The sequence below is a fragment of the Nestor notabilis genome, unplaced genomic scaffold (assembly GCF_000696875.1).
Source record: "Nestor notabilis isolate BGI_N333 unplaced genomic scaffold, ASM69687v1 scaffold31460, whole genome shotgun sequence".
Taxonomy (NCBI): Eukaryota; Metazoa; Chordata; class Aves; order Psittaciformes; family Psittacidae; genus Nestor; species Nestor notabilis.
The window spans coordinates 14,703-42,615 of record NW_009912992.1 but is presented as its reverse complement, the minus strand read 5'-3'; the positions used below and the strand labels follow the sequence as shown (position 1 = coordinate 42,615).

The 27,913-nt window shown below is 41.1% G+C and overlaps 1 protein-coding gene across 1 annotated transcript; it reads left to right on the top strand.

Annotated features, from left to right (window-relative positions):
• Positions 1–7,936: 7,936 nt before the first annotated feature.
• MFSD6 (major facilitator superfamily domain containing 6) lies at positions 7,937–26,304 on the top strand. Its single transcript, XM_010022238.1, has 6 exons — positions 7,937–9,474; positions 14,746–14,843; positions 20,436–20,597; positions 21,168–21,266; positions 23,376–23,656; positions 26,085–26,304. The coding sequence occupies exons 1-6, from the start codon at positions 7,937–7,939 to the stop codon at positions 26,265–26,267; spliced, it is 2,361 nt and encodes a 786-aa protein (XP_010020540.1). The 3' UTR covers positions 26,268–26,304.
• Positions 26,305–27,913: the final 1,609 nt, after the last annotated feature.

The following is a 27,913-nucleotide window of genomic DNA, read 5'->3' as shown; positions in this document are numbered from 1 at the left end:
GCTTCCTTCCCGGACCTGTTCGCTGCCTGCGCCGCGCCGAGGCCGATCAGCTGAGTCGGGGGCTCGGTGTGCGCTGCTTCGCCCTTGTTGAGGTCCGCCGAGGTTAGCTGTGGCTGAGCGGTGAGCTCGTTAGGGTGCCGGCCCTCATCATCAGGAGCTCAGCGCTGTGGTTGCGGCGTCACCACCGTACCTGTGGCTGAGCCATCCCCCGCCGAATGTCCCGTGCCCTGCGGTGTGACCTCCATCCCCGGGGGTGGCCGCGGGCTGGGCCGTGTCCCGTGGGAACTCTGTACAGGCGTCCCTGTGCTTGTCCCTGCTGCTGATACCCAGCTGTAGTGTTACGTGTGGCTGTCATTCAGTTTCTGAACCCTTAAATCCTTAAAGTACGGTGATTTTTAGTAACCAGGTTGTCAGTTGCTTCTCTGTTTATTAAAACAAGCATAGGAATAGATGCTTGTTCCAGAAATTGGTGCTGCAGGTACCGTAGGTGTTACAGATGCCTGTTAGATCAAAGAATCATAGAATAGATCCTAAGTTAGATGGAGTTTAAAGCCCATGTTTGGTCAGCAGACTCTTTTTAAATGTTGTGTTAATGAGAAATACTGTGTTTAAGAGTGATGAACTTGCAGTTCAGTGGAGAGTGGCTGTATGAACATAACTCTGAAGTATGTCAGTAAAAACTTGCCCAAAACATTTATTATGTTACTGAGATACACAGGGTCTAGTTGCCCACTGTAATGACCAAGAAAAAGATTAAAATGCTAGTTTTTTAGCTTGGTTATTTTTTCGTATTTGTTTCCCTGGTTATAAATAGTGGACAAAGGCGACATTTATTGTTTGTATTCTGCAGAGACCCACTGGGAAATAGGGGAAGAGAAAACAATCCAATGTTTAAGGATGGTGCTCGTGATAGCAGTCATAAACGTGGTAAAAATCCTAAGCAGATTTCAAGAAAAGGTTCTCAAAATGAGAGCAAAAGCTCATGAAGTGAGGTAGCTGTGGTTGATCACTAATGCAGCTGATGCTAGGGCGCAGCTTAAATACGACCTCAGATTCATCATCGTCTTAGTTACAGCACAGTGGGCCCGGGCGTGTACAGCAGTGTGGGAGAGAGTGACGGGTGCCACAGCCCGGCCCCAGCAGCGGCTGCCCCATGGCTGGGTTTGCTCCGTGCTGACACAGCCCTGCTGCTCCTGCCGCTCCTGCCGCAGCCAGGCTCCGGCCGTGCTGCAGCCGGGTGCCTGCCTCCCTCCCTAACGCTGGCAGCAGCTCTGCTTGTGGAGCCCCGCGGGCCTGACCCCGGGTGCTTGCCTGGCCTGTAGTTGAAGGCACGCTTGTTACTTGCCGTCACTAATGAAGTGGTGCAGATATGTCTTTGGTGAATTAAAAAGTGGTGAAAAAAATTGAGCCTAATGCTGACTAAACCTAAGCTGATTAAGGAATAGAGTCTGCTAGGACACCTTAACTTGCACATATTTAATAGAAAACATGTTTGGAAAGCAGGAGTCCTAAGATGTGAGTTTAATGATTTTTCCTTGACAGATGAGGATCTGATAGTGTTCTTGTCGTCTTTAATGTTAATGCTAAGCACTGTTGTATCAACTTAGCAACTTCAGACTATCATAAAGTGCATTAAACCTATTATAAAGCTGATGTTGACATACATCAGACATACTGTCGTGTCTCAACCTTTAGTTGACTAAATGTGTCAAAGTATGTGGGGTTTTATATGCAAATTGAATGAAGTAGAAAAGCCTATCGACCAATACATTAAGTGAGTGCATGTCAGCAACACAAAATAAAGCAATTTTCAGAGTTAAGTGGTTTAGAACGAGGTGGTTTCACTTCATGGAAACCCTGATTGTGGTGGTTAATGTTACAGCACTAATATTTCACTTCAGACTTGAAAGAAATATATTTCCCAGCACTGAGTTAGTTCACTAAATGTGGTTTATTCCTGATTCTATAAATTCAGAGCAAGGTGTCTGTGCTCGGGCCCCACAGGAGGTCTGCTTGCCTTTAGAGAGCAGGGGATGGTGATGTGGTGCAGGTGGGTTAGCCTGTGCGAGTTGGTCATATGGCTTGGCATGGGACAGCCCCTCCGAGGGCTTTGCCTGGAGGTTGGCCTTGCATGGCAGACGTTTGGGAACGTGATGCAAGAGTAGATTAAGCCTGTGTACTTCTCTGTCATGATGTAAGTTGTTTGCATAAAATTCTCCTCCTTTTTGTCATGGATGCGGGCGACAGCGCTAGGCTGTTCCTTAGGGGTGAAACTTCCTTGGAAATGGAAAACATGGTCTATTATTCATGTTTATTACAGTGATGCCTTGCAGGCTTGCTGGATGCAGGGCTTAATTCTGAGAGATGCTGCACAGATCCTGTGGCAGAAAGTCTTTGATCCGAAGGTTTTGTAGTTTAGATCAATGAGACAAGGGGGGCTGTAGAGGAGATACTGTGCATGAGCAATCTGATGGATGCTCTCATGGCGGCTGCACCAGCTGGGGGCTGAGTGAGGTGAGCTTTCTTCAGAAGATGGATAGTTTTTTAAGTCTGCTTCCCTAGCACAGACCTGTGTTGAATCAAACAATAATTAGTGACCTTAAAAAGAAAAAAGGGTTATTCAAGAAACATGTTTCCTATTAAGAGATTTTAAAATGTTCATATGAAAACTTCATGTGTTGGCTATGACATCAGTTTGCTAGTCTGTGAAAGTTTGAGAGGGTAAAATAAGATGTGATGCCATGTCCAGTGGCTTTGTGTTTTCCTCACAGAGCAAAGAGCAAACTAGTCTGCTCTGTTCTTACAGGTGCGTGTTGCTTCAGAGATCAGTTAATGATTCCTGCTTTGAAATTCTATTCTTAGAGTATGTTTTCTGAGACTGTGTAAATACAAATCTTCTACAGTGATTTTGCTAGGGTTTTGGTGGCTTAAGCTACTCTTGATCATTTGCACTGTCTTCTGGTTAACTGTCCTGGGTTGGTTTTTTGTTTGGTTTGCTTTTTTTATACATTCATTCTATATATACAAAGCCTGATTTTGAGGCTTTGCCGTGTGACTTTTAATTGTACTTTAATTCTCAAAGCCTAATGAATGGAATATTTATGCTGAATTAAACTTTATTTAAAATCAGCAGTGTTCCTTCAACCCAAATCTAACTTTCTGCTGGTCTGCAAGTTAAGTTTTAATGCCATGATGTTTTCCCTGAGAGGTTTAGGGATTTGCTAACCCACTCTGATCTGTTGATTGGCTTTATTTTCTCTCCTGAGATACAGTGCAAAGCAGGTGTTTTGAGGTGTTCTGTTTTTTTCCCCAGGTTTTGGGAAGAGTGACTCCAAGGGGAGAGCTGAGTTTTAGTGACTGTATTTTCCTTATTATAATTGCCTTTTGTTTTATAGTTAACTTCTTATAATGTCAGGTTGTCTTGAACAGATAAGCTTTTTATCCTTTCTGAGCTTGAAATCCTCTTAATTCCTAGGAGAGCCAGAGTAAATGAGGATCAGTTTAAGAAATTAAAAAGCCAAGAACACTAAGAAAATCCTTAACTCTATGTAGAATACCCATAATTGCCTTTTTCCACCTACCAGCCTAAGAGCCTTGTTAAAATAACTATTGCATTGTCATCACTGAATTCCTTGGGACAAATGATTTTTCCTGTTCTTCAGATAGTTGCTCAAAGGTGCAAGTGTGCAGGAAAGTTGCTGTAGCTGTTAGCAGAAGATGACTGGACAAAAACCATGTCGATGTAAGGGTTTGAAAGTGTATTTTGACTTGCTGGAGGTACAATGTAAACCAGGTGGCAACAGTCTGTATCAGGAAACTTAGGAAAAATAATGGATTCTAGTACTTACGTATCTGTGCAAAGCCTGAAGGAAGAATAGTCTTGTGGTTGAAAAGTATATTCATATCTGAGAAGTGCATGAGCTGCTCAGAGCACAAGTGATGTTGCAGAATTAATCTGCAGCCTGAGAAAGCCATCTTGGCCACAAGTTTCCTGTGCAGCTCTGGGCAAGGGACTTGTGCTCCTGGGCTGGTACAACCATGGGCTGGGGGGAAGTGGGCAGTTCAGGTTGTAATGAAGGCTTTTTTCCATTGTAGCCATGCCAGGGGCGATGGGATGGTGAGGGAACAAGGACTCGGTTCCCTGTTGTGAGTTCTGTAGCGGTTTGGAAGCGTAAACCTGTGGGAGGACAAAAGCTTGCTTGTCTGCTGGAGGACCAGGGTGCTTTCCTGTGATGTGTAACTGCTGCGCCATCCATGTGCTATGCCTCTTCCCTTGCCCTTTGTGGGGCTTTCTCAGCATCTTTGCGGAAGTTTTTTCTTAGGGCTTTGTTCCATGTGCGTGCACTTGTCTAGTTTAGGGAAGATAGCTTCAAAACTGTTAATTCCTGTTCTTCAGAATGATGTTGCCACTCTGCAACATCTCCGGTCTCACTTGTCCTGGCTGAACTGATGACAATGAACAGGCTGAACTGATGGCAATCAACTGATGACAATCAAAAGTTTTGGTAGACCAAAACTTTGTGCTTCATTCTGTCTCAGTGAATTAAAATCTGTTGTCACACTGAAATCCATTCTGTTTGGTCTCTGAACCTTTCTTCCTTGCTCATACTCTCTTGTTCATTTTAAACTTGCTGGTAGTGCTGTCTTTTATCCTCCTACCATCTTGTGGATCGGAAAAAGGTTTTGTAAAGTGAAGATCCAATATTTGAAGACTATAGTTAAAATAACCAATAGCTAACTAGTCTCACTTAAAAGGACATTGTTCTTCTGTCTGGTTTGATTTGCTGCATGTTCAGTCCCTGAATGGCATAGGTGTTTTTTTGTCGGTAGATGGAAAGCCCTGTAGATTACTACATTTTCTGTGGATTTTTCAGTAACAATACCACTGCTTTGGTTTTCTCATTTTCAGTCATTTATTTTTAGTCTTTAAAAAGTTGCTAAATAAAATCACTTTCAGAAGCCTGACTCCTAAAGAAACTACTGATCAAAACATTAAAGAATGCCATATGGCTTCTACTAGTCTGGATGCTGTTACATTTCTGAAGAGTATAATCTGTGTTATTAATCATATTCAATGAAACACTCTTAGGGTGGAAAAATATTTACTGAAATTCTTGTGAAATATACTTTTTGTAGCATTCTAACCCAAGATGTTCTAGTCAAAATACTCAGAGTGGATCTTTTGGATTAATCCTTGCACACAACAGATTAGAATAAGACGGATGCTGGGGCAGATATGAGTTATGAAGGGAGGGAGGAAGAAGACACAGCAGCTGAAGTGTTTAAAGATGAACAATATAACAATTTTTAGCATACCCCCTATTCATACAACGTACAAAATTGAAGCCCTGTTACAATGAAAAAGGGAAATGGAAGTTAAAAAGATTTAATACTCTTTGCTCTAAAAGCTTTCAGTATAATTTATATGAAATCAGATGATTTGGAGCTCATATATAAGGATAAAGAACATGGCTGTGTTGTTTAAATCAGGGTAAGTTCAGTTCATACTCGCAAAGAAGTTGGCCCAATATCCAGGTGGTTAAAATCTGAGTTCTGTCTTGTCACATCATGGGAGGAAATTTATTCTTCACAATTAAATGCTGTAAAGCTCTGATACAGCTACAAAGCAAGTTCTGCAAACAGATGAGCATATACTGGTTTTGGTAGGACGCAGAACAGCACTGAAACCGCAGTTACATCCCCTTGACATAAGTGGGGCCCTGCACAAGTTCTGGAGCCTTTGTTGTGAAAGCAGGCAAGGCATAAAGAAAACAAAAGCACAGATGATGACTGATCTAATTTACTCGTTAGAAGGACTTGTTTTGTGGATATAGAAGCGGAAAATGAGCAAAAATATGAGCAAAAACCCCACAGTCCTTCCAGCTGTCAGGTGGAAGTGGCTGCCTGAGTCAAAAACTGCAGGAGCTAACTAGAGAGCTGCTGGGTTTTGGTTCATGTGGCTTTTGATGGTAGTAGGTAAGAGCACGAAAATGTGTTTTCACATTGGCCTGTTCTAACAACTTAATGAGGACTTTTTCTAATCTTTTGATACTTGAAATACTTTTTTTTAATTGGATTGTCTCTGAAGGAACTGGAGAACAAGCAGTCTCTGTGTGCTGGCATTGTTTTAACTTCCGACCTTGAATACATGAATAGTTAAGATTTTTATGCAACCTTTTCTGCCTAAGTGAAACCAGAGATCCTCCTAGGTAGCATCCCATTGAAATTACGTTTAGAAGTGATGAACACAAACCAACCTCATGAGTGTTTGGGATTTTAATGGTGGTAGTTTTAGACTTGTCTATCCCTGAACTGTGTAAGGTTTAGATTATTTTAATGGACTGTTGCTTTCAGAAGTATCCATGATTTGTTCTATCAGCTGATATGTGTTGGATCAGTAAGAAACAGTTAAATTAACATGCTTGTCAACATTAAGATCTCTTTTTGGTTAATACCTTGCATTGGTTTGCAAATCCATTGTCACTGTTTAACTAAATTCTGAATAGCAGTTAATTTAAAGGCACTGGCTATATCAATGCATGACTAATTTTAAGGGGACGATACTGTGCTTACAGTTGAGTTTTGAAAGACTGCAATTTCATTGGAGTGTTTCTCATGGAAGTAAAGTGCAGACCTGCAAAAAAATACTTGAAATTCCTAGAGAAGTTATTCCTGATTATAACTTGAGTGCTCTTGGAGAAATTTCGGGTTCTTTTACAATAAAATGCTCTTCTCCTTGATCCTTGGAAAGGTTCCTGTGTGATAGGAACACTAATCCAAACCACAAAGGGATGACAAAACCAAAAATAGGTTAAATGTTCAACTTCCTCGTAATGAACAAGAGCTAATATTCCTAGGTTAAATTTACAGATACTAATATAGCAGAAACAGTTGCCTAATAGAATGATTTTGAGCTGGTAGCCTGCTAGCAGAGCTTTTCCTTTTTATTCCTTGAAAGGAAAGCTGCTGTTAGTTAGCTTATTAGTTTGTTGTTTTTAAATGTGAGAACTGGTTGGTCAAATGGAAGTCTAAGAAGTGTTGAATTGATTTTTAATTGTTGCTTGTCCAGTTCTACAGTGTTCTGCAGAGGGTAAATGTGGGCAGCTACAGTGCAGTTACCTCCCAGTCCACCTTTCTGCAGTTTCAGATTTGGACTTGAAGAGGTCATTATATGGTCTGCACTTACTCTTTGTCTCTGTGTTTCATTGCTCCCAGGTCTTTGATACCTTTGAGGTTGTTATCCTAATTTTGAGAGTTCCTTGTTTTAACCTTAAAGACCCATCCTGATTCCCATCTCTCTTTCCATTCAGCCAAGAAGTTTAAGCCTCCCGCCAGTTTCTGCTGTAGTTGTGTTTAGGAAATTGAGTTTCAAGAGGAGGTTGATGAACCTTTTGAAAGCCATCATGAGGCTTTGGATAACAATTTGTTTTGATAATTAAAAAAACACAGATGTATATGTGGCTGCGTTACTTAATTGCAGAATCATGGCTATCCTTTAGGATAGCAAGGAATACTGGAAATAAAGCAGTTAGCCTTGGGGAGAAAAGACAACTTGAAAGAAAAGACTTGCAAGTGCTAGCACATAATTGCCACAGTAACTTTGAATATATAAATTACTCCCTGTCCTAAACATGAAATATGTCTTAGACCACAATATTAAAGCTGCTGGTGGGAGAACTTCACAGAATTGGTCATAAACCACATTTTTATTGATGCTATCACATACCACTAGTCTAGACAAATGCCCTTCCTCACCTTGATGGTGCATTTATTGCTCAGGGATGTCATCTGCAAGAAAGAAGCTGGCTTTGTCCTTGATGACTGGCATTGCAGGTCAGTTCCCAGTGGTACCTTAACCATGTTGTGTTTTATTTGTTCACAGGGTAGCCTTAGTTCCCTGAGACAATATACAGATACTGGATGCTCGTGGTAAACCATGGCAGCCGATGATAAGGTTGCCATTTTAACCGACGACGAAGAAGAACAAAAGAGAAAGTATGTGCTTGCTGATCCTTTCAATGGCATTTCCAAGGATCAGGACTTGCCACCCCATAACGAGTCCCCTTCAACAGAGACAACCACTGTCCCGGATGAGGAGCTAGACTGGTTAGAAAAGCACTGCGTCAAAATAAACAATGATCTCCTCATCTCAAAGGTCTTCTATTTTTTCTTCTATTCTGCATATGGCTCCCTGTACCCCTTGCTGCCTGTGTACTACAAGCAGCTGGGTATGTCACCCAGTCAGAGTGGACTTCTGGTGGGCATCAGGTACTTCATTGAGTTCTGCAGTGCTCCCTTCTGGGGCGTGGTGGCAGATCGCTTCAAGAAAGGGAAGATTGTCCTCCTGTTTTCTCTTTTATGCTGGGTTTTATTTAACCTAGGGATCGGATTTGTTAGACCAGCCACGTTAAGATGCGTACCAAGGGGCCTCCCCCCAGCACACCCCACCAATGCAAGCAGCCTGTTCACAACAGCTTCGCAAAACATCTCGATGTCTTCTCCACTCACCACTGCCAGCACCGCATCCCCGAAAGCTCGTGGGAAGAGAGACCTGCTCACTTCCAGCCCGGTCGCTTTGGAAACAACAGGGACAGCTAATCCTGAAGTAACATTCCTGTTACCTACACAGAGCAGTGATGTGGAGTTTGTCTTGGAAAACAGTACCCATCTTACTTTGAAAAACACCACCACTAGTTCACCAGGGAACATGACTCCAAGTACCCTGCCAGCTGCCGTCACCACAAAGCCAATGCCTTCTGACCAAGCCGTGCTCGTTTATGATCAGCAAGAAGTAGAAGCCATCTTTCTACTCATTCTGCTGGTTGTCATCATAGGAGAATTCTTCAGTGCTTCCTCTGTTACTATTGTGGACACTGTAACTCTGCAGTACCTTGGCAAACACAGGGACCGGTATGGATTGCAGCGTATGTGGGGGTCTCTGGGCTGGGGGCTGGCCATGCTCTCTGTGGGAATTGGCATTGACTATACCCATACAGAAGTTAGCATTGAAGGTCAAGGATGCAAAGCTCCTGAGTACAAGAACTACAGGATAGTGTTCATCGTTTTTGGTGTTCTGATGACAATGGCGTTGATCGTGGCCACCCAGTTTCGATTCCATTATGCGCACTTCAAGCAAGATGAAAGCAAGAGAAAAGAGGTAGAAATCTCACAGGTGGACAGAAATGCCTCCAGCGAATCCTCTGATAACACTCCTACCAGTATGACCCAGTCACAGTCATTCAGTTTTTGGGACCTAATAAAACTGCTGTGTAGTATCCAGTATGGCTCAGTGCTCTTTGTGGCATGGTTCATGGGGTTTGGATATGGCTTTGTGTTCACCTTTCTGTACTGGCACTTGGAAGACCTGAATGGTACCACCACGCTCTTTGGAGTTTGTTCTGTGCTCAGTCATGTGTCTGAGCTGACTGCCTACTTCTTCAGCCACAAATTGATTGAACTGGTTGGTCATATCAGGTAAGATGTTAGCAATCATTAAAGAGCTGTACAAAAAGATGCTGAATTTCAGGCTTAGCCGTATGTTACGAAGTGAAATTCAAGCTGATTTTTATTTTAAAATTCCAAGTCCTGCTCAGTTCCGTAGCTTGCCTGATGGAGTTATTTGTTGTTATTTTAGGAGCTGAAAATGCTCTGAAAAGCTTTCTTTGTGTTTGAGTTGCATGTTAGTACGTTTACTGTGCCTGGCACCGTAACCTTTTGCAGACGCTTCGGGAAACATCCTAGTTCAATGATGCAAAGCTCTGTTAGAGATCTTTGCAAGTCACCACCCACTCAAAGATTGTCTGTTTTGACATACAAATACCATTAATTTTACTTTTTTTTTTTCCTGTGAGTAGCAGCGTTCTGGAAAACTCCTGCTTTAGCCAGCTTTAGCATGCTCCATCCCTGGCAGTGTTCAAGCCCAGGTTGGACAGAGCCTTGAGCGACACGGTCTACTGTGAGATATCCCTGCCCATGGCACAGAGATTGGAACTAGATGACCTTAAGGTCCTTTCCAACCCAACCATTCTTTGGTTCTCCTTGTGGGGCAGTTCTTTGCCCCCACAGTAGCCTGGAAAGGTGTCAGTTGCAGGCTGAGAAGAGGATGATGAGATGAAGAAGTGAGGGGAGCACCTCCTGTGCACATGTCCTGATGATCAGACTCTGGGTGTTGGCGGAATGAGGTTGCAGCCTGGTGGTGTCATTTACCAGTTCAGTTCCCTGCAGCTGCTTGTGTCAGCTACTGAAGGGAGATGGCTGTGGGGGGCTTCTCCCATGGTTTTTGCCCTGTGTAAGTGAAACTGACTTCTTCCAGCATGTTGTTTAGTGGACATCGTTTTCCGCTAAATTCATAATTGACTTAATTTTCCATATTCTAAATCCCTTCGCTGCTCTTTAAGAAAAGCTCAGGGGGAAATCTGAGTTAATGAAGTCATAAAGAGGTGGTTTTATATTTGCTCAGGTTCTCTGTCCAACTGAGCACAGAGCTCTGTGTTGTCAGCATCATGTCCTTTCCAAAGGCCCTGTTTCTAATCATACAGTCATACATGAGATGTATTTTTAAGCTGTCTTCACTGTTCTTTTTGTGCATTTTCTGTTCTGTGGGTTTGCTTTTTTTGTTTTTCTTTTACTGGGATGAATTTTTTCATTCATTTGACCTCTACTAAAAATGTTGGAGATGCTTAGCGTGCTAACTTGAGAGATTAAAGATGCTTTTTTTCTTCCTTTGAACTGAGGAGGATCCCTTGACTTTGAGTCACACTTTTAATCTCTGAGTTTGACAATAATCAGTATGAGAAAATGTGACACCTTGCATGCAAAGACTGGAGGAAGGATATGGTGATGGAGGAGTGGTGAGAACAGATCACAATCTTGATATCTAAAAATAGCTTGGGTATGCTTTTTCTGTGTATATTGACATAATACAGAATTCAGGCTTAGACTTCAACTAGAGAGAGAACAAAACCCGAAAGAATGGTAGGCTTGTGAATAAGATGAAATAGAAGGGGATAGGAGCATTAACCAGTGAAACGAAAGATAATGCACAGGATTAACTCCTATTTTTTTTTCTTCTTCTTTGCACTGTTAAAGCCTATGAAGCCAAGACTGGATCAAGATTAAGTTGTTTGAACACTAGCTCCTATTTGCAATGAAACAACCTTCTTTATACCTACACCTGGGAAATACACATTAGTCATACTTTAATGTTATCTAATGCTTGCTTGTATTTAGTCATCACAGTTTATGAGGTGTCTCCTGGTTGCCTGCCTTCCTGTACTCCTCAAGCTGTGTGTAATGTGTAGTTTGTTCAAAAGCAGGCAACCTTTTCTTAAAGAGGAAAGTACAGGAGTTCATGGTTCATATTCTTTGTTAGTTCCGTATATGTCTGCTGCCTTTTAGTACAGATGTTAAGTCTTCCATTAGCAAGAACCAACAATATACCCTCTTTGAAACCATTTTAGCCAGAAGCATTTGGGAATGGCATTTTTTTATATATTTTCCCCTATATTTATATAATTTTTTTGAGCTATAATAGCTCAAAATTTCTTTCTTCTGGATTAAGACTCCTAGATACAGACAATATTTCTGTAGTATTTATTTGAGCATTATCATTCAATCTTTTCTTCCTGTTCTGGTTCTCTGGAGATAGGCATGAGTACCAGAATTGCAGGTGCTGTCACAGTAGCAGGAAAAAATGCTATTGACTGTCCTTTGGAGAACTACAAGAAGACAGGCCTTACACCCTTGTCAGATAGAAGTTCAGTCTTCCTTTTTTTGGTTTGTGAAATTTTGTTTCTATCATTTTATGGGGTGGCATATAAAACCTTTTGAAAACTGTTCTGTTTTCACTGAGGTGGGGTTTTCTTTAACTAATACTCACATTATTGTCCAAGCATTTTATACATGACCGTGCTAAACAGGCGGTGATTAAAACGCCTCATTTCTGACTTCATTAGCTTTACTCTTCATACACATGTGCACGGCATGTGTGCATATGTTATACATGCTGCTAGTGTTTCTAACAGTGTATATTAGCAGGTCACTAGATTAATCTGGAGTAATGACAGTAATGAGCTCGAGAGCTGTTTGTCATAGTACAGGGGAGGTAGTATTGAAGATGCTAGAGGAGTATTTTTGCCTTCTCTACTCCAGACACCTTCTGAAAGATGACAAGAGTTTCATTAAAAGAATATAGAGTTAAATACATCCTCAGAAAGTGTGAAGGCCACAAGTTCTTTGAGAGGATATTGCGATGGAAAAGTGTACAAAACCAGCTGTCTATTTAGACACCATTGTTGAACGGTATCCTCTGTAGAAGCAGTCAAAACTGCTGTTGAGTTTAGGAAGATGATGTTAATCTCTGAAAATAACCTCCTGCTTGAGGTTAAACTTGAATGTGTTTGTCTGACCACAGTTCCAGCGTGTGAGTTTTTATAGGAAGCAGAGACTGGTAGTCATGGCTGTAAACAGCTTACTCTCTTTAACATAAATACAGATTGAGTGCTTTAAGTGTTTAACCTGTAAATTGAATACGGTGTCTCTGTGGATATTGCATATAGGGTTCATAAGGAACATCTGTTTGCATTTTCTATTTAGTTCTGATAAAGAGCCCAGGTGATCATTATAAATACATCTTTGAAACAACTCTAAATACACAGAAGCCCTCCTGTGATGTGCCACTCCAAAACCATAATTGTAGAAAGTGCAGTTTACCTAAAACTCTTTACATATCCTAACAAATTAAAAGGTAGAACCTGGCTAAGTTGCTGCTTTTAAACTCTAAATCCAAATCTTTCTGCAAGTGTAACATGCCAGAAAAGCCCCGGTAGCTGAGTGTGTTAGTGGTGATGCTATGGAGCAGGAGTCCTCTTTACCTCTCTCGTCTGGCTGTGACAGGGGACAGCTGAGGTGGGAAGAAAGTTATTGATGCACAGGCAAAGATTTTGCTAGGCAAAAGTGAAATTAAGCTGACAAGAACTGGTCCTAAACAGTTCTGGGCACATCTGTGCTGCTGATGGGGAAAAACAAGTATATGGTGAGGCAATTCCTTTGTATCTCCAAGAGCGTGCAACACCCTGGTAGGGGTATGAAGAAAGGAGCCTGCAGACCTTGCATGTTCGCTTACCTTTTGTGGCAGATGTGTTCTCATATACTTCAGAAATGTGATTGGACACAATTACATCAAGTTGTGGCTATGAAAGGAACTAGCAGAAGGCATTAATTAAAGGGGGAGATGAAATATGTGATGTGTGGCTCAAAGAACAAGTTTTTTCTCTTTATTGTATCATAATGAACATTTTCATGGCTTCCCATGTTTTCTTCAATGAATGCTTGGGCTTGCATTGCCTGAAGGCAGCTTAAACCTTAAACCATGGATCCCAGTTGTATCTGGAAGCAGCACGGCTTGGTCTGATGTGTGATTTGGGGTGGAGGGAACTTCCTGCAAGCTTACCCAGCTTGCTGAAAGTAAAACAAATTGTCTGCTATAAATCCATGTCGTTGTGAAATGCACAGCCCTGAATGTCACTGACGTGATGAAAACTATGGTACTGGTTTTGTAGCTGTCAACATGTATGTTCAGAGACCTCGGATGTTGACAAGATGCTGCATCTTTATGATTGCATCTCACTCTAGATTCTTCAGTGGCTATGCACCACTTCATTAAATCTCACTCTACTGTTGCAGAATAATTAAAAAGGCAGCACAAAGCTTGCCCTTTCACAGTGTCTGTGCTTACACATTTAATTGCATTTATTTCACTTGTGCCAAACCAGGGGTCAACCAAGAAGCCATGTGTGGACAATAACTTATCCTTGTCCCTGTAAAGAAAAAATCTTTAAAGTCAGCAATAGCATCCTTTCTTAAGCTAAAAACATGTTTTGAATTCATCTTTTCTTAAGCTAAAACATGTTTTGAATTCATCTTTTCTTAAGCTAAAAACATGTTTTGAATTAAGTCTCTCTTTCCTAAGATCCATCTAAAAATAAGGGAAAGATAGCTGGATGAGTAAGCATCCTGGAGATAAGCTAAGCTGAGTCTGAGAACTGGAAGGGAAAAGTCATCAGGTTAAACGTGCAGTGGGAAATGCACTGCACAGATAGTCTTTGTGCTTCATTGTTTAAAAACTGTTACAAGAGCTTCTTTTTCCTCTTCATTCTGAGATGCAGCATCTGCTGCTTTTCAACAGGATCATCCTGAGGCATGTTGTTATAAACCATATTGCTTCTGTGGGATGTGTTTTTAGAGTAGTTCTGAGCAGTTTGCAGATACAGGGACTATAAACTTATATTAATTGGGGTAAAATTAATTCATCTAACACAAACCTGCACCAGGCTTACATTAAAATGGTAGAATGAATCTCTGAATGATGAGAAGATTGTTTGGAAGGGATGTTGAATGTGCTTAGAGATGGTCCCTCTGAAATATAATGCAGTGTAGAGCATGGCATGGAACTACACAGCATAGTTAAAGGCTCAGTGGATTTGCTGTCCCTTTCAATTTTTTTATTTCTGATTTTTTTTTCCTATTAGGATTTTGAAGAGAGTCTTAACTTCAGCCTCAGCTCGAGTATGTGTTTGGAGTGGGCAAGAGGAGAGTTTGGTTGTAGGACTTAAAGACTGTATTTTGCATCGCTTTAGACTGGCAAACTGTTTTGTGCATGTACAAATAGCTTCTGCAGCAGTAAGCTGTATTATACCAAAAAAAAGTGTAAACTATCCTGACTTCTCTTTTCCTTACTTCCTTTAGAGTGCTTTACATTGGTCTTGCCTGTAATACAGCTCGATACATTTACATCTCGTATCTGGAAAATGCTTGGACTGTTCTCCCAATGGAAGTACTTCAAGGTAAGGCAGTGCAATAATGCCCTTCCAATGTAAGATCAAGTTCTTAGATTTATCTTGTTTTCAGGGGAACTGTGATAAAGTAGAACTCTGGTGTTTGTCTATTTTTGTTGGCCACAAATATTCCAGAAGACCTAGGTTCATAAAACATCACTGTTTGACTTGGGAAATTCCTGACGTCAAAAGGGTGGCTTTGCATTTGATTGTGCATGGTTCTGTGTTTATTCAAACAGAACTGTGCAAGACCAACACACCCTTTAACTAAACAGAGAGAGAGAAGCATGAGCTGGATCCACACCTACTGCAGATCCTGTTTGGTGGATAATGTGAACTTCATTAAATGCTAAAGGTCGCGGCTCTTGAAAGGAGTCTGGGTCGTTCTGTCTTTGTTAAAATACTTTGTAGTTTTTCATCGGTGTTGTTCTATCAATACTTTTAGACTGCAGTATTACTTGTTCTCAATAGCTAGAGAGGAATTCCTTTCAACAGTTTTGTGCTAATAGAGCTTCTTTAAGACACTCACCCTTTAATATAATTAGACAGAGGTGTGGTCTATGAAAACTAAGTTGAGCCCTGTTTTAAAGTCATGTTGTCACAGGAGCCTGTAAGATCTTCATTGTGATGTTAAAATGTTAATTGTTCTAACTTCTATTTTACAACATTTTTTTGTGTCTTTGTAGTGGGCAAACCAGGAAAAATCTAAACCTTTTTACTTTTTGTCTCTTCAGTATTTGAAGAACACTATAAAGTTTTGGGGTTTGTAAGCTTGCAAGAGCTGCATTAATTTAAATGCAGAAAATATTTTCCCTGCCTTTAGAAGTAATTGGACTATCTTTGTTAAAGGCAAGATTTTGGGTTTCTGCAGTACCATCTAGACTATTTTCCACAGGTTATACTTAGAAGTTTTATTCTTCTATATGCATTTGAATTTGCATTAACTTTTTCTACTCTATTTACAAAAATCTTTTTAAGGTAGATTTTAACTTGAGTTATAAATGCCGTTGGAGAGCACTATGTAAATAAATCTGTAAGCATAGAAAGAGATCTGTTTGTGTCCTGGCTCCTTACCTCCCTTGCTAACAAAAACTGTTTATTGTATTAAAACTGCCACAACAGCAAGCTTCTGAATATTGCTATTAAGAAAACCCCAAACCAAAGCTGTTGAATTGATACTTCATCATTCATACCAAGCGTTACAATATGGAAATGTCGCAAACAACCTGAAGGATGCATTTGTGTTACGCCCTTGCCTGCTTAAACATCTAGGGGTAACAAATTACAAATACAAAGCTTTGGATATTGCCCTTCTAGGAAATCCCGTTTTAAAGATACCCCAACTCAAAATACAGGAAAAAACCCTGTGTCTTGACAACACAGCTGTAAGTTTGCATCTGGAAGCATCCTCTAGTCATGACTGAGAAATAAGTTTCTTTTCCTTTGAATCTTGTTTTTATGTTCCTGAAATTTCAATATGAATTGCATAATATGTAAGTTTGCCTTTACAGCAAGGCTGTGAGGGATCTGTGTTGGTTGGGTTTCTTGTGTGGTATAATCTTGAGTAATTTAAAGAAAAGGCTAAGGACCTTCAAAATAATACTGCATCATGAATTTATCTGCCAGACTATATCTAGCCACTGCTGAATCATGTGCACTTCAGTTATTGTTGCTATTTGCAGTTGTTTATAGTCAGCAAATGAGAAAGTTAAAAACTAAACAAACACATAGAACTCTCCCCCAGCCCCACGTGTCATGTCCTACGTGCACTTTTCAGCCTGCCTCTGACATCGTTTATTACTGTCCATGAGGTCCCTGAATGGGAGATGGAGTTTTATCTTTTTAGAAGTACTGCAGACTGCCCCCTCCCCACTTTATTCTTTTCCCCTCCTCACTCTTACTGGTTTTAATCTCTTCTTCATTCATTATTTCTTTTGCAGTGGTTACCAAATCCTGTTTCTTCAGGCTCTGCTTTTTTCCCCACATATTCATTGTGTCTGTCAGTGGGGGTAACAGGTATAACCTTAATGAACTTGGTGAGGTGGAAGCTCTTGTTTTTGTTAAATGAGTCTGTTGGCAGAGGGAGGTAGGAGTTGTAGCTCCTTTGCATATGTAAGGATTAGAAGTATTTAAAGGCAATAAAAGAGTAGATTGTGCAGAACATGTGGGTACCATGTGGGACACATGTTTGCACTAAGTTGGTAGGACCCTTGGTGAAATCCTTGTTATACTTGTATACAGCTTTTTTCCAGGAAGCTGTCAAATGCTACGTAAATTCCAGTTTCATGAGCTGGAGGGGCTTTAAGTTCAGCAACAGTTTCAGCTGAATTTTGTAAAGAATTTATTTTTCTTTTTAATATATTTCTGCAATATAAGGATTATCCCCATGTGCTGTGCTAAAGGGCATGGAGAGATTTCTGGAAGATGCTCCCCAGGCTGCATCTATTGACTGTAATAAGAGCCATGCTGTGTTTCAGTTGCTGTCTGTAACTGGGATGGGGAGGACTCTTTTAAGTGTATTGCACTCTCAAAGGAGTAAATGAGGAGATTTAAACTTGCTTCTTAATTTACAGTTTTGAATAGATTTGCTGCGTTGACTTGCACATGCAATATATGAGAAGAAGAGCTTAGGCTGAATCTTTAATAACTGAAAATGTCAAGACATCCTCATAGGCAACTGGTAAAGTGTGTGTGTGTATATATATATCTGCCTGCGAACACACAGGCAATCTTGTTCATTTTGCAACTACCAGATTAAGTTTTGATACGCTAGTTATCTGCAGCTTATTGTTACAAAGCAATGGTCCAAATTCTCTGATAACAGCTATGCTAGCTCACCAGTTTACATAACAGGGGTTTTGTAAGTTACAAAACTATATTGGTAACCTGAAAATTAGCTATTTTCACTTGGCAGTTATCCAGCAAACTCCAAAACAAGTGCTGTTGTACAAAGTGACTCCTACTGGTGCTCCAGCAGCATGGTTATGTCTAGAGAGCAAAATGCTTGGGTCTGTAGCTGGCAGTGATGAGGGTATATCTCTCCTGAAATAAATTTGGCTCCTCAAATCTTCAGCTCTTGGTTTATATGTAAATTATCCTAAGTTTGCTAAACATTTTTATTCTAAGCATAACACTGGGGTTGTTCTGTTTATTGGATAGTCCAGATGTTGAAATGATGGTTAGTGGTTTTGCACATCATGTCACAATGTACATATTGCACACAACTTCTTCTTAAAAGAATCGTGGTTAGCAGTAATCCAGACCAGACTTCTTAGAAAAGTTGTTGTAAAAATAGTTCCAAGTAGTCACCGTTGTATAAATAATCACGTTATTTATAAATCGCATTAGCAATGTACACATGCTATAAAAAACCCCAAACCAAACCAAAAGTTTTATCTTAAAGACGTGTGAAATAAGCTGGTTTAAAGGTATGGATTTGTTTTCAGAGGAACTGGGAACACTGTGTTCTATCTGGATTGCCCTGTACAGGTGAAAACATCCAAGAACCCGTTGGTTAAGTTATGGCCTTTTGTTTTCAAACAAATACGGTGGTATTGTGCTTCATGGTTCAAGTAATTTCTGATGTGTTTTTGATTTGCCAGGCTTTAAAACTGGACGTACTCTTTAATAGCTGATAGAACTGAATGTTTTACATAATTGATAGCCTTTCTAAAACAAAAGCACATTAGATGAGATTGGCTTTGCTTTGTGATTGGGACACTTCTTGCTTGTTATTTGCAGTGCATACATGGGTCTCCATTTTAAAAAAGTAGGTATTCAGTGAGTTTTAAAACCATGAGCTTTTTGCATGGAAAATCTGAGTTTTAAAGCCTTAAACTGTAAACGGTAAGGTAAAATGCACTGATCCTGATGTAAGCTTTTTATTTTTCACCAAGGTGATGTAGTATTACCAAAACCACCTCTGCAATGTATAAAAGTGAAAGGTGGCCTTTACAAACCCAAAGCTTGAGAAATTTTTATGTAGCTTTGGGATGAAATTGCACTGTACAGCCTCATGGACATGTTACATGGCTATACCTGAACTGCATCCATTCCAGTCAGTGCTATTTATTGTTTTACACCTAAACAAAATCCAGGCTATTCTGTATGTTACAAAATCTTGTATTTTCTTGCTCTTACCAGTCTTCAGCTTAAATGGCTAAGTAATTACTGAGTGTCCAGCTGTTCATTAATAAGTCAAGTGTAGAGGACAGAAACATGTTGCCTGAATCATCAGTGGTGCCAACGTTCTTTTAAACCGAGGCAGTAGAGCTGAGGCATTGGTAAGCTGTGATGACTATTTTTAATACCACTCAAATAAGAAAAAAGTATTCCCACTCAATCCGAGGGTGGCAAAATAGTTCAGGCTTATTCAGTGTGTGATGAGCTAATAAACTGTTTTGCTTTTCCAACTTCTCCACAACCCTGCCTTTTCCTGTCCTGTCCTACGCACTCCACAAAACCCCCACCAAGACGGTGCTCAAAGACAAAGGCTCCACCTGCAGCCTGTTCCTGGGTGCTGATGGTCATTCACAGGTCATTTGTGCACAGGTCATTTCCCCCTAGAATCATAGAACGGTTTGGGTTGGAAGGGACTTCAAAACTCATCCAGTTCCAACCTCCTGGACACCTTCCACTAGGGCAGGTTGATCCAAGCCCCGTCCAGCCTGGCCTTGACCGCTGCCAGGGATGGGGCATTACCTGTCCTGCTGCTGCAGTAGGAAGAAATGTTCATAACCCTGAATCTACAAGACGTGCGCCAGAAAGAGGCTTCCAAAACCTCTGCTGTGGTGCTGGGGCTGTCTTGGAGCTGTGGCTGTTGTTTATAGCAGCGAGGCCCTCGGCTGCGCTCAGTCCCCAGAGCGGGAGTGGGTGAAGTGGGAGGCGGCAGCAGCGTGCAGCAGCTCCTACGCGGGATGCAGTCATCGCGGGAGGAAGGGCATGCTGACTCTGCCTCTCAACAGCAGGCGTGAAAAGCTGCATCTTTGGCCTACCCTGAGGAGCTTGAGTGCTTTTTTTGTCCAGACCATTCAGTGCTAAAAGCAGAGTGTGTTGGTGTTGAGTTCAGAAAGAGTTTGCTTGGGGGTGGTTGGTTTGTGGGGGGGAGGAGTGAGAAGGGCGGGAGGGGATTAATTCTTGCCTCTGGAATGACATGGATATCTCTGATACTGTTTGTATTTTATGACTTTTGCACTGCCTTCATTGTGGCAGTAAGGAGTCTGCTGAGAGGCATCAATGCTTAATTGCTTGCAGCTTATCAAATTAGGAGTGTATTTCAAAGGCCTAGGGTCACTCTCAAAGGGACAAGGAGTCTGGCGGAGAGACATCTAAGGCTCTTAATCTTCCAAGGAACTGTGTCTCGAGAAGTGAGATCATCTCAGAGGGAGAAAGAGCTATTGACAGCCTCTGCAGGAGTCATCATGTCTCCCTGTGGCTTGGTTGCCAGTATCCCATTACCAAAAGCTGATTTGTATTTCACAGAGAGCTGTCTCTAAAGGGGTTTTGTTGTTTTTCTCCAGCATGTCCTCCAGCTGATGAGTGCAGTTGCTCTGATGTTGTGTTGGAATGCTCTGAACTCATCACAGTGTTTCGTCTCTCTAGGTGTCACGCATGCAGCTATCTGGGCAGCCTGTATTTCGTACCTGAGCGCGGCAGTGCCTCCGGAGCTGAGAACGTCAGCCCAGGGAATCCTGCAAGGTCTTCACTTGGGTCTGGGCAGAGGCTGCGGGGCTATGGTTGGAGGGGTTTTGGTCAATTACTTTGGTAAGCAAAAATCATATTGAAAACTTTCATTTTATTTATTGAAGTTACGGTTTTACTGAACTACCAGCTTTAACTTATTTATGCTTAAGGTCTTGCTGTGCTTTAAAGAGTAATAATACACTTCATGTCAATTATGGAATCATAGAACTGCTCAGGCTAGAAGGGACCTCAGATGTCCACTCCAGGCTCCTCATCAAAACAAGGTCAGCACTGAATGCAGACCAGATTGCTTATGGCTTTGTCCTGTGAGCATTGCAGATTGATTAAATATGTTATGCCTAGATATTTTTAGTGCTGTGTGAGCAAATCTCCAACCTGATCCATAAGTGAGATGAATGAAACTCTTTGTGAGAGAATAGGTTGATACTATGCGGCCTCTCCATGAGCAGATGAGAATCTAATTACTTGGTCGAAAAGCCTTTGCAAAGCCTGCTCAAGAGCCAGGGGGAGGAAAATGTAATGAAACAGGCTAATAAGAGCCTACATGGGACAGTATGTACCCAAGGAGTGCATAATACTGACTCATCTTATGTACATTCTCAATTTAGAAAGAAATAAATCTCATTACAGGTCCTGCTGCCACATTCAGAGGAATAGGGATGGCTTGTTTAGTGATTCTTCTTCTATTCGCCCTGATCCAGTGGCTGTTGGTTCCTGATGAAGAAGAAGGTAAATGTTCATATCCCTGAGACCCCGCAAAATTAGAACTAGTGAAGAAAGGTATCTCTGAAGCTTCTACCTGCAGTTTTAATTCTGTTTGTTTGGTGTCTTTACTCCGATTTTGACAGAACAGTTTGTTTTCAAGTGGGAAGTTTTTTCCTGAGCAATGACAGAAATTGAAGGGATATGCTGCTGCTGTAAGGGCAGCATTGAGTTTTCGGAGGAGAGCATAACATATTTTACCACCTGTATGTCCTCTTAGTTCCGGGAATCCCTTAGGTTAGCCTTAACATACAGCGAGTCATTTCAGTCGCGTCAGGTCTTTATGGTCACCTTTGCCACTGCATGCTGTCACGTTCTACCAGTCCAAGCCACAACCTCTGCCAGAGCTTGTAGAGATGGCTTCAGAGGACACAAACTTTTATAGCTTCCTCAGTTCTGTTATGGCACCCGAGAAATCTCCCCTCGGGTGGCATTTGACCTGTTTCATCTCCACCTTTATTGATACAAAGGCTAACCAGAAAATGAAATACTTGGTGCAAGGATTTTACAATAAAACTGTAGCAAATTCTGAAAAGTCATGAATTTTTGAGCTGCTTTTTACCCAAATTTACTTTCCAATATAAGCTTTGAATATGAAATGAAAGTTAGTTTACTTTAGCTGTAATATTAAATGAATTGTGTTAGACTAGTTATCAAGTTCTCTGTAATAAAGTGTTCAAGTATCTATTTTGCTAGAATTTTCTTCACTTCTGTTCAAATGATAATGCCAAAAGATGGAAAGGTAAAAAGGATATTTGCTGCTTCAGTTTCCCATCAACTTCTGGTTAATTACACATGAGCCTACAAAAGAACAGTTTATTCTTAGTGGTCTTATTGTATTCAGTTTGTTTCAGTCTTTGGTTTTCATTTAATATGCACTACCCATCTGAACAGTGTGTATCTTCATTTTAAGCATGGCACTAATTAGGTTGCTTTCAGCCAGACCAGTTGGATGAGTAAGACTTAAGCGTGTGGTCAGGCGTGTGCAGGACTAGTCTTCATTTCTTCAGTACTAGAAAACATCCAGTCATTGCTTAAAATATCCAGTGCTAAGAGCCTGTAAACAAAATACAATTGTATAATTTTGAAACAAAAAAGATCTTTTTAATTGCAAGAATACTTCTACTCAGAAAAAAATACTGTCTCAAAATTTACAGTGTTATTTCCAGACCCATAGAGAACATACAGCTATTACTTAAAATATCTTAACAGTTTCTAACAATGTTTAATTACTTTTCATACATAAATACTCTGGCTTTTCAAGACTGTAAGGTACATTGTGTTGGGCCATGACAGTCGTTTTGTGGATAACATTTCAAGGCAGTTGTGAAAATTAATTCAGATTATCAGAAGACCTTAGATGTAAACATCTGGGAGGATTTCTTCCTTTACCTGAAACTCTGTTACAGATGTTGTGTCTCCTCCAGTGTGTCACTCACCTTGTTCTCTTCTCACTAACTGCGTAACTCCATAGTAACTACCTAAGGATGGTAGTTTACTTAAGGTAAAAAAAAAAAAGTGTTGAAGATGAAGAACAACTTCTTTAAGTCAAATGAGTAGGTTTAGAAATTTTAGGACCAGAAAGGGCTGTTCTGATGATGCAGGCCATGTGCCTTCACCGAATGATTCCTGTTGAAGCTAGTGTTTAGTTATCTAGAGTACGAGTGAGTTGTAAGATGCAGGCTTTACATAGAGAAAGAAGTTTGCTGCAAGTTTAAAAGACCTGTTTCCAGTTTGCATGTGACATGAGAATGACTTCTTCCATGTAACATGAAAACAAGGATTTTTTAATACCTGGAAACAAACAGACTGCTTCATACCCATTAGCCCTTCCTGCCTGTGCAGACATCTAAACTACCTTGCTGCAGTTGCAGAACATCCATGGCGTATTTCCCTACCTAGATTGTGGTGTGTCTCGCTCCTGGCTGTTTGTGCCAGTGTTCTGCTTTCAGTACAGTGATAACTGGTCTGTGAAAGCAAGAAATACTTAGTGTTCTTTGTCTGCTTTACTGTTTTGGGGTGGGATTTGTTTAAGCTCCTTGGCTTTGCCAGTGATTATTTTGTTTTAAACTTCAGAAAAGACAATGCTCGCAGAAAGGATCCCAGTGCCTTCCAGTCCTGTTCCCATAGCAACTATTGACCTTGTACAGCAGCAGTCAGAAGATATCATGCCCCGGACTGAGCCCAGACTCCCTGTAAAGAAAACTAAACACCAAGAAGACCAAGAGGATGTGAACAAGCCTGCCTGGGGCATCAGCTCTTCTCCTTGGGTCACCTTAGCTTATGCTGTCTACCAGATCAAAGAGATGGTGAAACTATCCAAAACCCATCCAACTCCCGAGAATCAGCCTTTGCAGGTAATCTTCTAACGTACAGGAAGTTCTTATGCATTTGTTAGATGCTTGAAACTTTTACAGCTGTGTAAATCTGTTAGTACCTGGCAGGTATTCTCTGTCAGCTTGCGCTAAGTTTGGTGTTCTGACATGGTAGTTGAAATACTGCATGAAATGGAGGTGCTCTCTATGTATAGTACAGCAGGAGTAACTATTTTTGCAAGTACTGTTTTCCTGAAGATGGGAGGAGAGGGAGAGACACAGAAAGAGACTCTGGTTTACGGGCTTAGATACACTTGAATTCCCTTTAAGTTCACATTTGGTTTGGTGTTAGTTGGAATGTGCAGGTCATGCATGTTTCAAGATGTACAAGGTGCTAACTGAACATGAAGATGCACAGCTGCGTAACAGTGTAAAATGATGTTTTATTTAGTTTTGCTTCCTTGGGTGATGCTGTCAAACATCTACATGGTTGCAGAAATAGATGTTTCAGACAACTACTGATGGGATACAAACCTTCTGTTCAAATAAAAGTAGTCTCTCTTTTTATCTAGAGTTAAACCAGATAACAGCCATTCTCTGACTTAAAATGTCTGATTGCTGCTGCTTACTTTACACCATTTCCCTTCTGTCCAGTCTTCCTCCAAAATACCTTTTTATAGCTTCATCAACGGTTGGATGGGCTCAGATCTTGAACTATCTTCTAATGCTTTGGACATGCCTTTCAGAAGGGAGCTGCTTAAGCAGTGGTGTCAATGAAGGTTTTAGAACAGCGTGGTTAACGTTAAAACCACTGTGTTTACCTGTCTGGAAGGAGTGGGTGAGGTTCCTTCTTATGCACCCGGTAGGCGTCAACACAGAAATGCTTTTTCCACAACTGCTGTCTTTAGAAATGGGTAATTTGGGAGATGAGTGTGAATCAGCAGAGCAGAGTGTGTAGGAATGTCACGCGGTCAGCGATCTCCTGCCTTTCCTACTTGTCTTTATTCCTGAAAATACACTGCAGGCATGTCTGCCTTAGGTCGGTGGGGGTTGGTTTGGGGTTTTTTTGATCTTCACTGAGTCAAAGAACATCTTTTTTTTTATAATGACACTGAAGATATCACAGGGTCTTTGACATCAAAGTAATTTGTCCAGGCAAACCGCTCTGTTTCTCATTGGTAAATATCCTCAAGGTCTTGGTTAGTATAAGCTGTCCCCTTTTAAATCAGAGGAAAGTGGTGACACAGACCTTATGCCATGAACATGGCAAGAAAAGAATGGTTTTTGCAGTTGTGTTGTGTCTGAGAGGGACTAGTCCAATGCTGCTGTTCACCACCCAGCTGCTTCACTGAGAATTGTGAAGAGGCAAGAAAGGCTTTTGTGCCTGTTCTCTGTGGAACGTGATCTCTTCATTATTCTTTCCTTCCTGTAAAAACACAGCGCTGATATAAAAGTAGTTCTCGTTGATGTGCCAAAATTCCATGCACCCCGCTGTATTATTTTCTTCATCATCTCTATTCTCCAAAATCTCTCATCCCTGTTTCAATGCCCCCAAAAGACAAACCTGCCTCAAAACACTTAAAGCTTTTTTTTGCCCAGTCATTTATTTTAGGCTGGTGGTAAAACACTGAAACTAGAAAAAGCCTGCCCAGCTCTCTTACTAAATTTAAGTAGCCTCCTTAAAACTAAAACAGAGCATTTGGAAGGAGGGTCAGTACACAGAAAATGGAATTAGTGACAAAAAATATTCCTTCTTACTAAGATTTTGGCTTGATTTTGCTGCTACTTGCTTATACTCCTTCAAGCAAAGAGACTTACCTGCCATATTCTCTATTCTTCAATGCAAAACAGTCACAGTGTGGTATCTCCGAAGTGGAATGTATTGGTGTTAAGGCTTGCTATTTCAACCCTGGGGAATGTAACTGGTGTTTAAATGTGCTTTCATGTTCCTTAGCAAGGCCTGTGGAGTATACTGGCTGGAATCATACATCAGTATTGCAGATGTTCTGCCATTCAGAAAGTCTGAGGAGTATCTTGGGGCAGGGGGAAGGATTAGGGAACTAACTTTTGGGTAGTAGGAGCATTTATATATTTAAGGAGCATGAAAAACAATTTATAGACTTGCTTGGTCAAAAGAATGATCTTGTCTGAACACTTTGAAGTCCAGTTAATTGTGTGTTTTTTCCCTTGAAACACAACAAGTTTGTTTTTTGCATGCTTCTTGGGAAAGTGCAGTTAGGAAAAGAGATGGAAGGTAAGCTACTGTCTGCTTGCTATTAGTGTCATCTGGATTTAAATGTACTGCTTTTGCTTTGCTTCTTTAAGTTTGATTTGTTCTGTTGCCAGCATTGAAAGTAAGTGCTTTGTGAATTTCCAGAAGTGCCTGAATGCATCTGGGGTGTACCACTGGGGATGGGGTTGTGAGTGTTCTTACTTACTTTTTGCATGCGATCCTTTCCCTTCTCTTTAGAAAATCCATGAGAATTGCAGTGCTTCATCAGCCAGCTCAGCAAGACAACCCCAAAATCCGACAGATTCTGGGCAGTCCAGCAATTGTTCAGCACCAACACCTACAGCAACATCAGATTCCCAAGTAGATGGCGACCGCGTTGTGTCGGATCATGATGCTCAGCCTGCTGCTGCAGGGCCCTGAGATGCGCTCATCTTATCAAATCCAGTGCATGGAATTCTGCTTCTCACCTGGGAAACGCTGGAGTAGGAGCTCAAAAGTAGGACTTCTTTCATCTTAATGATCATAATGTGACGCAGTGCAAGCTTTTAGCTATATAAAGAATATTCATATGACTACACAGAGCAACACGAGCAGGGAAGCCAAAGTTCGGAATTCTTGAGGGAAGTGATGTGGCCGGATCTAACGGTAGGAAGAATTCTTGGCTGCTTTGCTAAAGCTGAGTCAAGTGCTATGTAGAAAAAGGGAGTTCACTCCTCACTTGTTGAGGCACAGAGTGTCTGACTTGATTGGGTAATTTTTCTTCTTTGAGTTTGTTCCCGAGACAAAATGAGAAGACTTTTTAGGAGAGAAACTTGAGTTTCCCTGCATAGTTTATTAAAAAATATCCAATAAACATAGGAACAGCATGAAACTGTCTCTGTAAAGATTTCTCAGAAACAGAATAGCTTTAGGAAGTGTGTCTTCGTGTTATGGTGGTGGATTAAGTAAAACACACACATATTCAAAGAATATGTTTTTGAATCTGATGTTATCTTGTTTGAGATAAAGGTTTAGTTCTGCAGAGCAAAGATTTTTGAACTGGGTTTTTAGTGAAACAAAAGAGCTGGAGGAAGGCTTCTGAAGAAGTTAACCTCTGCACTTGCAGCCTTTCAGTTGGGCATTGGATGTGCGCGTTTGGGTAATTTTAGGTTTGATGTTGTATTGAGACAAGAATCTTTGGTCAAGATTGCACAACCTGAGATTGATCGAGGGTTTCGGTGGACACGCTGTCTTCTTGGGTTTTTTATTTCATCACCTATACAACAGTTTATTTATTGCAGTGTAGTTACTGTGGTTATTTATTAAGAAAAGAGTAAGCTTTAAGTGCCTAGGGAAGGTGGGGGATAAGGAGGAATTACCTGCAGATCTTAATGACTAAGATTATGGAGCAAAGTTGTTGATGCAGAAATCAAGTAGAGTGAGAGATCCTCAGGAGGAAGCAAATGTAATTAAATTCCAGTATGTTTAGGAAATGACTTTGCCCAATGTCAAGACACTGGATGACTTTGGATTATGTTTTGTTATGCTTTTCAATATTAACTGCAGCAGGCTCACTTAGTGCAGAGTGAAAATTGCTGCTGCAGGGAAATCCTTGGGCTCAGGGAGGAGCCTGGGGGTTTGGTCAGGGCAGTGGTTTGGCCCATTTGCTTGTATTAACAGCTTGTTCCTAGGAGATTCTGAGCACTTGACTTCTAGGGGACCGAGTGAGTATTGCTCAGCCCTCCTTGGGATCAACTATCTGATGTTTTGGGCCTCCTGTGGGGAAGATGCATGCTGTGGGACTGTACAGTGATCCAGAGGCAGACCAACAGGAGCACAGGGTTAGGGGAGAGGAAGATGGCAGCAGCTAAGCAGCAAAAGGGATATGCAGTTTCACCTGCTTTTGCTGAAGGGGTGTCCCATAGCTCTGCTTTAGCTGTGCTTTGGGAACAACCCATGTTCTGGTGGTGCCGGGGACCAACACCATAGACAATGAAAAGAAGCATCGATGACTAACCACTAGTTACTTTTTTTGCACTTGAACTTAAATGTACTGTACTCACGTAAATCCTCATGACTTGTCTAAG

What these genes read in the sequence shown, in the direction of transcription:
- MFSD6 (XM_010022238.1), top strand. Translation starts at nt 7,937, where the DNA reads ATGGCAGCCGATGATAAGGTTGCCATTTTAACCGACGACGAAGAAGAA. An exon ending in CCCAATGGAAGTACTTCAAG is followed by an intron (nt 14,844 to 20,435) that starts GTAAGGCAGTGC and finishes TCGTCTCTCTAG; the next exon opens with GTGTCACGCATGCAGCTATC. An exon ending in GGTTCCTGATGAAGAAGAAG is followed by an intron (nt 21,267 to 23,375) that starts GTAAATGTTCAT and finishes TTTAAACTTCAG; the next exon opens with AAAAGACAATGCTCGCAGAA.